The sequence below is a fragment of the Poecilia reticulata genome, chromosome 3, assembly GCF_904066995.2.
Source record: "Poecilia reticulata chromosome 3, P_reticulata-male-v2, whole genome shotgun sequence".
In the NCBI taxonomy this organism is placed as follows: Eukaryota; Metazoa; Chordata; class Actinopteri; order Cyprinodontiformes; family Poeciliidae; genus Poecilia; species Poecilia reticulata.
In genome coordinates, this window is record NC_088832.1 from 22149892 (window position 1) to 22163068 (window position 13177).

At 37.4% G+C, this 13177-nt stretch overlaps 1 protein-coding gene across 2 annotated transcripts in view; it reads right to left on the reverse strand.

The window, feature by feature from the left end:
• The window catches only part of csmd1b (CUB and Sushi multiple domains 1b), a 433675-nt gene that overhangs the window by 98080 nt on the left and 322418 nt on the right, over positions 1–13177 (reverse strand). For both annotated transcript variants that reach the window (XM_081605248.1, XM_081605247.1), the window contains exons 31-32: positions 9680–9867; positions 8130–8324 (exon numbers count right to left, since the gene is read on the reverse strand). In XM_081605248.1, coding sequence (XP_081461374.1) covers positions 8130–8324; positions 9680–9867 — 383 coding nt within the window. The remainder of the gene's footprint in view (positions 1–8129; positions 8325–9679; positions 9868–13177) is intronic.

A 13177-nucleotide genomic window follows, 5' to 3' on the forward strand; every position in this document is an offset into this window, starting at 1 on the left:
ACAGCTCAGGAAAAAAAAAATTGCAGTATTTTAAACAGTACATTCACAGCATTTATAATAACTTTATCTTTTCCTGGAGAATATCAAACTTAAATTTGTGAATAAGCTGTGAGTGAAACATGTGCACATCATAACCAGCTAGTATAACTCTAATATTACATATGTAATGATATATGGACATACAGTCATGGGGGAAAAACTAATATAACCCATGATACAGTCGTATCATGGAATGTGTAGAGTCGACCTTAGCAGCAGTAAGTGAATGATTTAATCAGACTCTTCACTATTGATATATTATGGCCCAATGTTGTTGCAGCTCATTGACATTTGTAGCCGTTAAATGCAACACACTCAAGGTCCCATCACAGCACTGGATCGACAGTGAAGTATCTGCAGACTTGCTATGTAGATGGAAATGTTGTCTTTTTAAATGATGATTTCAGACCAAAAGCCAGACATAAATGTTTAGATTGTTTTTGTTGTTTTATGGAAAGAAGTCTATGGTAAATATGACGCCTTCAAGGTTTTTGGGTAGATCTGCTGTTTGGTTTTATCCAAAAACAGCACTGATGTTAAAACTAGGTGGCAGACAGATGAAATCTTAATTCAAACTAATAAGGGGGAAATAAATCTTAATTTTATGAGATTATAGTTTAATAGACGCTGAGCAATATAAGATAATGTAATAACTTTATATCAGTAGCAATAGCCTCTCTCTCACGTTACACTTTGGATAGCGCTCAGAGAAGAGAGAATTTAATGGTTCCTGAATCCAGGATTTTTTATTACTACTTAAATGAATTATCACAGTTCAGTTCTTATAGATAATTCAAATTAAAAATGCAAACTGGCAGTAACAGGTTTTCAGTTGCCAACTTTTAATCACAAACATACACTTGGTTCTATCTCACTAAATAAATTACAGTATGTACATTTTTCTGCATGAAAATAGTAAGCTTACCAAATCCACTGCTTGCGTTGGTCACCAGAGAACACTGAAATATGATCTTTGTTTTGGGATTTGTTTTCTTGATTTAAAACCTTTGTAATCCTGCCTGTTGATCTTGGAACAGTACCATTGTCTTTTTTATCAGATGAATAATGTAACATCGTTGTTGCAAAAAACTGTTGTTACAAAGCAACATGATCTTACTTAGATTTACACTGGATGGAAGTTATTTTAATAAATGTTTCAGACCAGCTAAAATATGGAAAAAATATGTATATTTCAACTAATTTGTGTCATTGATATAATTACAATGAGGAAAAAAAATAAAATAAGTGGTGTTCCTCACAAATATATCCAACTGCATTTTGGTCTCATAAAATGCCTGTTTAAACCAAACATTTACAGTATATTCAAGTATTTATTAAATGCAAGTGAATAACATTTGTATGGCATGTTAAAAGAAGTTATCTAGGTTGAACCGTTTTTTTATGTCTATTCAGATAACTTGATCTTTATCTTTATCAGCTTTTAAGCATAGAAATAATATAAATAATATACCCAGACCAATAACAGTTTCAGATAAAAGGGATTTACTCATTTTAATAGATATACACTGGAATAAGAAGATTTTAGTCATTTGAACTCTAGTGTCAGAGCAGGATCACATCGAAAATCTGCAGGACTCTGGCTCTTGAGGGCTGACGTAGGACATCCCTGATCTGTAAAGACACGTTTGTGGTCTAAAAATTTAAAGGGCCTAACATTTTTTGAGTTTCATCTTAGATTAACTAACTTTACACTGACTTTATTGATCCTGATGATCATAGTAATATGTATTTCTATCAGTAATGGTTAGCTATCGAGCTTATTTAAGCACAATGTGTCGTTAATAAGTTGTGACTGACTGAAATTTCGACTGGCTGTATGAAGCTTAGGCTTGTGCTTCCGATCCCCAAACTGTTGCTGCAAGCTGTCAGTGAGCGGTGTATGAAGGGTGACAAACAGGATTATCCCAAAAACATGTTTTCCTGATAAGCACAAACTTACTCATTTATGTCCAAATAGATGAAGTTGTCATGAACCTAGAAAATACTTCTTTCAACAATAAAAACGTGAATTACTAAGGACAAGAAACACTGACTTACGCATTATGAGAAACTATCTATCTGATCATACGTTTTGACAAATGCATAAATAATTGTTAAATGATTCAGCCTTTAGTTTTTCAAGCAGATGAGTGGTGCACCCTGATTTATGCTTAAGTGTGTGTGTGCTGGTGAAAGTGTGTGTTTGTGTATGTGCTTATTGCCTCTAGGCGGCACTCTATAATAGTCTCTTACTTTATCTCTTTCTCTGTATCTCTCCTCCTTTCTTGCATGGAGCCACACACACATATCAATGCACGCAAACACTCAAATACACACACACACACACACACACACACCCCTATCAACAGTCACAGAGAATTCCTTCTTTCTCGCACCAGCTCTTAGTTACCATGGAAACCAATAAAAGAGCGGTTTGAATTGGGAGGTGTTTATATGTGTGTCCGCGCAAGTGTGCGTGTGTGTGTGCGTGTGTGTGTGTGTGTGAGAGAGTCAAAGCAAGAAAGGGTGAGGAAGCTTGAGAGAAAAGGTGAAAGGAAAATACAGAGTAAATCAGAGACAGACATAGATGGTGGGAGGAAAGTAAAATAAGAGCCAGCAGTTGTTAAGGGGAAGGACAGAGGAAGAGGAAAGAAGTACGCGTTGAGAAGAGGATTAAAAGGAGGAAGAACGAATGTGGAGGGAGTGTAAGTGGAGATGTATTATTTAAAGAGGTCTCACCCCGTCTAATGAGTTTGGTCTAAAAGCCCCGAGAGCTGCCCAAAGATAGAGAGACAGACAGAGGCTAAGAAACTTCCCTAACTATGTGGCGAGAAAATCCAATGTGGAAATGGAGTCACGGGAGTTGGGGAGCAAAATTACTGAGTATGACAAGACTTTGTTACATTCTTCTGCTTTGACTTTGTGAAGTAGCTTACAGACTTCCTCTAAACTGAAGCAACCATTTTATGATCTGTTTATGCATGTGGATGTGCAAGACAACAGAATTACTAAATCTGAAATTAACATGGGTACAAGAAATAGGAAAAAAAAAAAATGTTTAAGATCTTTTTAAAAACTGAAGTCCTTAAAACTGTGAAATACAGTAGAACTGGTATATTATTTCCTGAATAGGACTTTTTTAATAGTACTGGTTCCAGTGGCTACAATGTAGCTTACCACAATTAGCATATCAATGTGTGTTTGAATGGGTGAACGACCATTCATAATGATTTTGATATCAACTCTGCATCCTTTAAACATCATATAGCTAGATATTTTTTTACTTTCTCCCCCATTCTTATTGCAATACCTGTTCCAGTCAGATTACAAGCCAAAAAGATTGGAAAATTAAAAAAGAGCAGGATCTCTCCGTTAGCTTAGAGCACTGGGATTACCCTTGGATGACAAGAGTGCTGGTTTGACATTGTTCACAAACGCAAGCACACCAGCTCCTTCTCTCCACACACTGAAAAAAGAAAATGGGTGATCCAACTTAAAAAAAAATAATTTTCAACTCATCTAATTAAGTTTAAGTAAATATATCAAGTGTATTAAGTTGTTACGCTACAACATAACAACAACAAAAAGTCAATTTGACTAACTTAATTTGATTATATGTAACAGATTAACTTTTTTTTTTTTTAAGTTGGAGCTCCATTCTCTCTTTTCAGTGCACAAGGCCATCTTTCTTAAAACCTACACGAATAATTAAAAAGCTTGTTTTGACTGTCTGGAAATCTCAATTTAACAGCTTGTTAAATATTTTCCTGTTAAAACTTTGGCAACGAGTTTCTGACTAATTGCCGTCTCATAAGTAAGTAAACATTTCATTTCAAATGAAGTCACAAAATGATTAAAAGAGTAATGTGATGGATTTAGACTAAATATAAAGAAATTTGATATTTTATCCAACAGAATCAGAGCCTATTTTTATATTGATCTGTTTCGAGATCTGCTTATATACAAGTTTGTTTGCCATAGCAGGTTTACCATATTGTCAGAATCACAAACTCACCAGCCGATACATATAGCATAAGCAAGCCTGATCTACAATCAACACACAAACAAGATTGCACCACCAATTTAGAACTCCTTATTCGGAATATTTATAGATCAGGCTCTTAATGGATAAATGATCTGATCTTTAATGTGCTTTGAGGTTAAATCTGACCTTAAAGCACACCACAAAAACACAAAGTTATTAAAAAAAACTAAGCCAAAATGTTGAATAAAAAATAAACCAAAAGCCTCAGATGTACAAAATATTAAATCACAATTTTTATACCTTGTTGTGTAGTGCATATAAATATTTTGACTGTGTCTCTTAACATATGCATGTATATCGGCATTTATGTGTATTTTATGTTTACCATAGCCAGAATTGTATAGATACCACTTCTAACTAATACTGTGGAAGTATAGGCCTATGACATCATCACATATAAGTTTCAATCTTTCTGCTGGATAAGAAGGTTCTGGGTTCGATTTCCGACCCGGGTCTTTGTGCATGGAGTTTGCAGAAAGACCCGAGTCTTTCTGCAAACAGGATTATCCCAAAAACATGTTTTCCTGATAAGCACAAACTTACTCATTTATGTCCAAATAGATGAAGTTGTCATGAACCTAGAAATTACGTCTTTCAACCATAAAAACTTGAATTATTGACAAAAAACACTGATTTATGCATTATGAGAAACTATCTATCTGATCATACGTTTTGACAAATGCATAAATAATTGTTAAATTATTTACGCCTCTGGGTTTTCTCCCAGATGTACTCCAGTTTCCTCCCGCAGTCCAAAAACATGACTGTCAGGTTAATTGGCCTCTCCAAATTCTCCCTAGGTGTGAGTGCGTGTGTGCATGGTTGACTGTCTCTGTGACAGACTGGCGACCTGTCCAGGGTGACCCCACCTCTCGCCCGGGAACATTAATTGGAGATAGGCACCAGCACCTCTCCTGACCCCACTAAGAGACAAGGGTGTATAGAAAATGGATGGATGGCCTTATAAATTCTGTTCAAAACAACACAGTGTTGAAAATGTATTATCCCCATTTACTAATTCTAATTTTGAAGTGGAACTACAGTGTTACAAAGGCTCGAGTGGACATTACTGTCTGTTATTCAGATTGGGCCAGGTGTTGGTTGGTTTGGCCTGGTAGGGGGAGGTGCGCCACCCAGTGGTGAGTTCTCCATGGCACTTTAAGCAGCTGCAGAAAACCGTGTCTCTGAGAGTGGAAACGTGCAGCTGGTCCCGACGGTTTCGGTCGGGGTGGATGTGCGTTCCTGACTTGTTGTAAGTGTTTTGTTGTTAAATGTGTTAAGGTAGTTTTATTTAGTAGTTCCGCCTGCACTGTATGATGACGTTGTGTTCGTCGGGCAGTTGTAGCATGCTGCACATGGTTAGCTTCTCACCTGCGAGTACATGTTGCGTAGTTTTTCCAAGTATTTTGGCTTATTGCTGTTTCGTATGCTCTTATTAGTATCCGTACATGTTGATGTGCCTGTTTATTGTGACTTTTACGCTACTTTACGTGGGTAAACCTCGTTAGACATCAGTCGTAGCATTTGATGAATATGTGGTCAGTTTGTGGCCAGTAGGTGTCACTGCTGCCACTGGTATTGGATAAATGTGCAAGGTGAATTAATGTGGGCTTATTTCTGTTATGATCTAGACCACATCTCCAACTCCAAGCCCACCTTTTGCTGCACATCTGTACCACTGCTGTACCAACTCAATAAAGGGAGATTGCAAAGAAATCCCATCTACAGTTTGTCCTGATCGACACACAGTGGCGAGTGTAAATATCCCACCAGCCTCAACTTCAGATTAGATCCTCACCTACATACAGATTAATTATTAATTTCATTTTATGAACTGGGCTGCACAGTGGCGCAGTTGGTAGAGCTGTTGCCTTGCAGCAAGAAGGTTCTGGGTTCGATTCCCGGCCCCGGTCTTTCTGCATGCGTGGGTTTTCTCCGGGTACTCCGGTTTCCTCCCACAGTCCAGAAACATGACTGTCAGGTTAATTGGCCTCTCCAAATTGCCCCTAGGTGTGAGTGTGTGTGTGCATGGTTGTGTGTCCTGTGTGCCCTGGGACAGACTGGCGACCCGTCCAGGGTGTACCCCGCCTCTCGCCTGGTACGCTAGCTGGAGATAGGCACCAGCAACCCTCCAGACCCCACTGAGGGACAAGGGTGTAAGAAAATGGATGGATCTTATGAACTTTATGTTCATTTAAAAATAAAAATACCACGCTCAGCATTTAACAAAATTCAAATTTCAGACTGAGATCAATTTAAACTCCTTGTTCCATTTCAAAGTGATCATCTTCAAATAAATAGTTTCACAAAAAAAAAAAAAAAGGCCAGACAAAACTTTCCAAATCCTGTATTGGTTGGTTAACATCTATATGTGGCAGCTTTTTTTCCCCACAGAATGAATGAATGACGAAATGAACAAACAAACAGCAACAACTAACAGAGCAGATGAAATGAAATGTCTGATGGGATCGTTTTTTTTCTTGCAGTGTTACCCACTGCTGTTCCAAAATTGCATTTCAGAGTGCAATTACACCATCTTTATTCTCTCCTTCTCCCACTTCCAACACCCTTTACTAGTCAGACATTATTAAACAGAGCCTTCATAGAAGAGTTATGAAATTATTATGAGCTATAAATAAGAAGCAGTACGTGTTAATCTCAAAATGTCTTCTACCTTGCTTTGTTGAAATTTATATCTAGGAGGTATTTTGGGAAATCTGCATTTCAATTTCCTCACACACACACACACGCATAAAGGCAAATACACAGCTTTAATGGGACTTTGGCAGGTGTCACTTTATTGCCTCCTTGAGCTGCCAATCAAATAAGACAGCTTAGCCTCCAAGACCTGACCAACTCTGATAACACATACTCACACACAGACAGGATGGCAATCCTGAACCAATAAGTCTCAGATTGATTTCCACAAGTTTCAACAATCAGTCATTGTAAATTGGCCTGACACTGCTACCTAAAGTGAGTTCCCTGTAAACCATGTGAGTATTGAGGATGACATGCAATTTACCACTGCTGAAAAATTGAAAATGTAGATGTAGGTGGGAAAGTAGCATAACGAGGTTCCTACTGCTAACTGAACTGACATAATGTACTCAAAATGTAAAAATTCACAGCCAAAGTGTTGGACATCAAGGTTGCATAAAATTAGTTGCTTCATCAAATGCAGATTAAATGGGACTTGAATGTGTTGTGCAGCAAATCCAAAGGATGTCAGTCAATCTTTAAAGATTATTTATGACGGTCTCTGAATGACTCTTTAACAATTCGTGTCTCACAATCTCTTGCCTTGTTAGCCGTGAATGTGCTTGTCCTAGAAAGACAATAAAACTATGAAAAAATCTGGTGATTTGGTTTACAGTTTAATTTTTGGTTCACGTCCCAGATATGTGTTCAACTGAAGTAGGATTTTAACCCTGCTGCTGGAGTCTCACATGGCACCTATGGGTGGATGTAACAGGTGCATGCAAGCATTAACTATGTTACTGCAGCATCAACCTACATCAGGATAAAAATGTTTGACAAGATATTTTTTTCCTGTTCCTCTGAGATCTTTATTCTCTCTAGTAAAGCTAATTTAATCTAATGCAATCAGTTGCTGTCTCTTTTGTCACACAGCTGCTCTGTCTCTACATCCGTCCAGTATTCTATGTATTTTACTTACTACAAGTCAAAAGATGTCTAAAGCATATTCAGTCATGATAAATTGAGATTTATCTAAGCACTTTATTCAAAGTTGCTGTATCATTAATTTTCTTCCAGGATTTAGTTTTTCAGCCAATATTGTCATCACAGAACTATAATGTAAAAAATTCTAAAACCGAGACGCATCTTTTCCATTACATTAGATCCTGTGAGAGTTATTTAAGAAACAATCAAACAACAAAACACTCTCACTTGCATTAGTTCAGGTTAAACACCAATTAAAACAAACTGATTAGTGGAGTGACTTTCTACTGCGAGACTATTATTAGTTAAATCCAGTAAGCTCTGATTAAAAGTAAAAGCATCATTTTGTGTCTTATCTTACCTTTACATGATGGCAAGGCCTTGTCCCACACTGGTTTCCCATCATGCCCCATGACACACATAATGGTTTCACTACCCATGATTGTGTAGCCATGGTGACAGCTGTAGGAGACCTGGGATCCTAGTTTGTAGTCATAGCCGGTCCGACTGGCATTCATGATGTTACCAGGGTCAAAACAGGCCTCTCTTGGTTTCTCTGTGGATGTGGAAGAATTAGGTGAGTTGGTGGACAAAGGTGCAAAATATTTTGACAAAAACTGATAAAGTAGCATAAATGTTTTTATTTGGCAACCAAATTTAATACCTTGTGTCAATAAATATTTGTTAATTGGGTTCTGGTAAGTTCTCATTGAATTCCCTAACTTTGTTAGTCATACATATATTTCTCCATGTTTGATAAATAAGAAATAATCAGGAGAAAAAAAACATGAGTCAAGCAAAAGTTGTAAAGTAAACAGAACAAAAATAAAAGAGGCATTGTGTATGTATTGCTCGGTCTTCTTTGAACCATTTTTCTGCATTCACTGCACAAAACAGTGACAGAATGAAATAGTCAGGCAGAGAGAAGTTTCAGGGCAAAAAGAGCTGAAAGTTGCAGATCATCCAGACTGTTTTTTTTTTTTTTTAAATTGGAGGGATGGCATATGAGAGAGGTAGTGAATAATGACAAAATCAAAAGCTTGAAAAAAAAAAACGTTGGAGACAACAGAACCTTTCCACCAGATAACTGGAGTGAGGGAAACGAGAAGAAGCAAAGACAGGATTAGAGACAGAATGAGTCTAGTCACGAGTAAGTCGAATGTTAGAGACTGACAAAAGGTATTAAATCATTAGTCACAATCAGTGGAGGTAAACAACTCTTAGGCAGACGTGGAACAACCTGCCCTTTCAGCCGAACACAGCTTCTCTCGTTACTGGGCTTAAAATAATAAGAGCAAAGAGATTAAAATATTATCAGGTCTGCAAGACAGCGCAAGCCGCATTCGTGTATTGATATTTTAATCGCAACACTTAAGTAGACAATTTAGTGACGATTACCGTCAGTGGTATTGTGTGCAGAAACATGCAGAGAGTCGTGTAGTACGTTTTATTTTCTGGACACGCAACACGGCATCGATTTGCCCTAACCAATAAACCCACCTGATAATCTCAATCAATAGGGCTGGATGAACTCACCAATTGTGGTTTTCAGTTTAATTAGAATCACTGCTATGTTCAAACATGTTGTTTGTGATTACTGGTGCTGCCTTATCACTATCGGTACCATCTTTATTGAATACAATTAGAAAGTTTTACTTCTGCTACAACTAACTACCTCTATTTCTCTTTCGTATTGCAACTGCCCTGAATCTATTTAAGTTACCACAGCGCTGTGCACTGTGAAATCACAACTACAGCTATACATTTCACAATACAGACTCTGCATCTTCTCAACTACTGCAGCTCACTCCAGTCAACAGGCAATTGCAAATTATTGTATGACCCATATGTTTAGGTCCCATGAACGTTACTCAAGCACATGTTAAATAGGACTTTCTGTGCTTCAATTACCTCTATATTCAATAGCAAATCCAGACATTCCTAGTGATGCATCTGATCTGAATGCCAGGAAAAGACTGTTCCCGCTGCTTTCTATGCGTTCAGGGGCCTGGTTGCCTTGAAGACTTGCAAGGAGAGGCCCGTTTGAGTCTTCGCCTTCATAGATGTGCAGGAAGTCGTAACTTGGCTCCATGTTGAAACTAAGGAGGAAAAAAAACAACAGAAAATAACATTTAACTCAGCAACCTGGTTTTGGTTCAACTTTATTGTTCAGCTCCATAATATCTTTCTGCAGTTTAGAGCATTCGAGGACCTTGTTTCCAATTAACTGTGACAAGCCAAGTATTTGGGACTTTAGTTCAATCACTGGTTGCACTAAATAAACACAGTATTTCAATGAATAAGACGAACATTTCATGAAACTTGTGCATCTTTTGGACATTTTGTTTTTCATTTCAAATAATTACTTGTAGATGAAGTTGAATAATAAAAAAAGCAACAAAGGCAACATTTATGATATGGCTGACAACAGGAAGAATTGTGGAAACATAAAAGATGCTGTTTTTGAGCAAAACAAAATATACTGAAGAGCCGTTGAACATATTCCTGGGTTGGAATCCCGTTTCACAGGTAGCAGATTTTGGTTTGGTAAAGTAAATGTTAGAATTGATCCAGAAAACAAAAATGTATGTTCCGTTTTCCTCACCAACAGAAAATTAGTAAAATTTTTATTGATGTTTTCATTTGGAATATATTAAACAGTGTTTTTGAAGCAATTATATGCATAAAAATATAAGTTATTGCAAAAAATGTGGGGCTTTATTTGCTGTTTTATACATACCATTTTTAATCAACTTAGCGCACACACACTCAGGCACATGCACAAAAACATTGGACAACACAACATATGCAGATGTTGCCAAAGTTCAAGAAAAAGCACGCAATATTCCATTTTAAGACCTGTGTTTATATCGGGTGCTAAATGGGCTTAACTGCACCTAAGCCTCCTTTCCTCAGAAAAAAAAGCATTAACCGGTCCATGCTAATACCTTGTGCATTAGTGATGCATTCGGGGTTGAATACCAAAGCTGCTAAATGTCATGAAAGGAACATGGAAATCTCACTGGGAAGAAATGGGGCAGCGCAATAATCTCCCATGACACAAGAATAAAACAACAGTCAATTAAAACTTGAAACCTAGTTGTGAATTACAGGCTGTTAATCAAAGTGTAGAAATTTAAATTAAATTTCTATATAATTAATTACATGCTCTGGGGAAAAAAAAAGTAGATAGGCACAAAAACTGGTAATAATATCCATTACAAGTGCTCACTTGAAGTGTGTACTTCTAAAGCACATCTGTTTCATTTTGCTTTGCATGAAAAAAAAAACAGGGTCACATGTGGACAATCAAATGAATTGAATGAGCTTGGTTTATTAAAGAAGTGAGAATTCACTTGATTTATAAAAAGGGAACACGGTAAAAAAATAAAAAAAATCAGAACCAGTAGTAACTAGGCTAAAATGTCTTTTCTGTTAAGTGTGTGAAATACATTTAAAAACAGAAGATAAAATAATAACAAAGAAGTGTTATGCAACACATCAGGCAAAGCCAAAGCAAATGTAAAATAAAAGTGTCTCAATGTCACATCAGCAGGGATTTATCTTTCAAGCTGCAAAACATGAAGTCAAAATTGGGTCATTTTTCTCCTTTGGCAATCTGCGGAAAGTCGTCTTTGGTTTTATCTGCTTTGCTTCATTTGAAGATCCAAGTCTCACTTTGATGAACTACTGACTGGGACTTAAAACATTCACCAATGTGCAGCAATTAGCAATAAAAATGTAAATAAACAGTACTCTATTAAAAATAAAACAACCAAGGAGATGGGTTAGGAAATTTTGTTTTATTAACACATAATTTTTTTTTTTACCACAGCAAAACAAAAAAATATATCACGTTATCTTACTTATAGATCAGTGGTTCTTAACCTGGGTTTGGTGAGTCGGTCTCAGGGGTTCGGCGGAGCCTCTGCCGCGGAGATAAAGACACACTTGTGTAAAGTCGTGATGACGCCCCGCTTTGCCATCACTTGCTGCAGAGGATCACGTTACATTGCTTAGCCAATCAGAGCTGCGGAGGAGCACTGATTGAAGGAGCTCCACTCTCAGCGGGGATTTGAACTTGTGTCTAATTACTTCAGCAAAGCTAACAGTTTTTACCAAATTCTGCAGCTTTCGGTGTACTTCTAAATCTGCTCCTTAGTCGCATCTTTTCTGGGTTGCTTCTGCCTCTAGTGGCGTGGGGGTGGTAACACAGCTAATATGATTACATTACTAAATCAGAATACCGCAAAGTATGTTGCGTGTCGGGGTGGGGAGGGAATAAGAAGGGTTCGGTGAGTGCGCATATGAAACTGGGGGGTTCGGTACCTCAAAAAAGGTTAAGAACCACTGTTCTAGATTGTATTATGGAGCTCAGGAGAGAAACAGTGTTATGGTGACTTCTGTCCCATCTCCCCCCCCCAAACATTTTCATCTTTGACATAGAAAGTATGTTTTACCCAAAAACCAGGTTGAAACATTGTTGCTATGTTTTCCACAAGCTGGCAAATATTTTTATTTTTTTTCGTCACCTGAATTGGTGACTGTTACTTTTCGGTTTTATCATTCTCTGAGACTGAGCTTGCTTTGTGGATTTAGCCAGTATGACTAAAAAGTTGTTTTGACGCTACCATGGTAACTTGGTAAGGAGAGGATTTCAAAGGAGCTTTTAAGGCAGATGTAATGCCTTTAAGCAGCGGTCCCTGAGGAGTGAAGAAAACTTCTCAAAGACTAGGTTATTAGTTACCTTAATGATCTTATGCTGCATGTTATTTAACATAAACTGTGCTTGATCTCTCAGGAGACAGATCTTTCTAGATTCGGTGAGGGTCCATATTAAGCCAGGATGTCTACAAGAATTTGATTAAAAACACCGCTGAACAATATTATTGGTGAATGGAAGTGTTTTTGTTAGAACAAAATACATTTTAAAAAACCTAAATGTTTTACCTCTATTTTATACTCATTTGGATTTAAAGACTGGCCTGATTGGTGGAATCACTTTGCTCATTCCTCATGTGCCTTATGTTTTAAAATTGAGAGGGAAAAACAAACCTGTTGTTATTCATTCATCCACCCATCCATATGTTAGTTGGTGTTTTAATTTAAAGGTCCACTATTGAGCAAAATTCCCTTTCTGTATGTTCCTGTACTTCCTTTTGGGTCTCTCCTGCTTCTAGAACCAGTCCGATAACGTATTGCTAAACATGTACTGTATAACTTTTCAGAAATGTTCAGACAGTCTTAGTAGAGGGATTATTGGTGTTGAGCAATCTGACGGCCAATGGGAGGTAACCCTTTCTGAGTCTGGCTCTTCTACAGAAACGGAAACTCCTGCCAGACGCCAAATGGATGAACAGACCATGGAGAGGATGGAGAATTAATAACGATGCAAGTGTGTATCATATC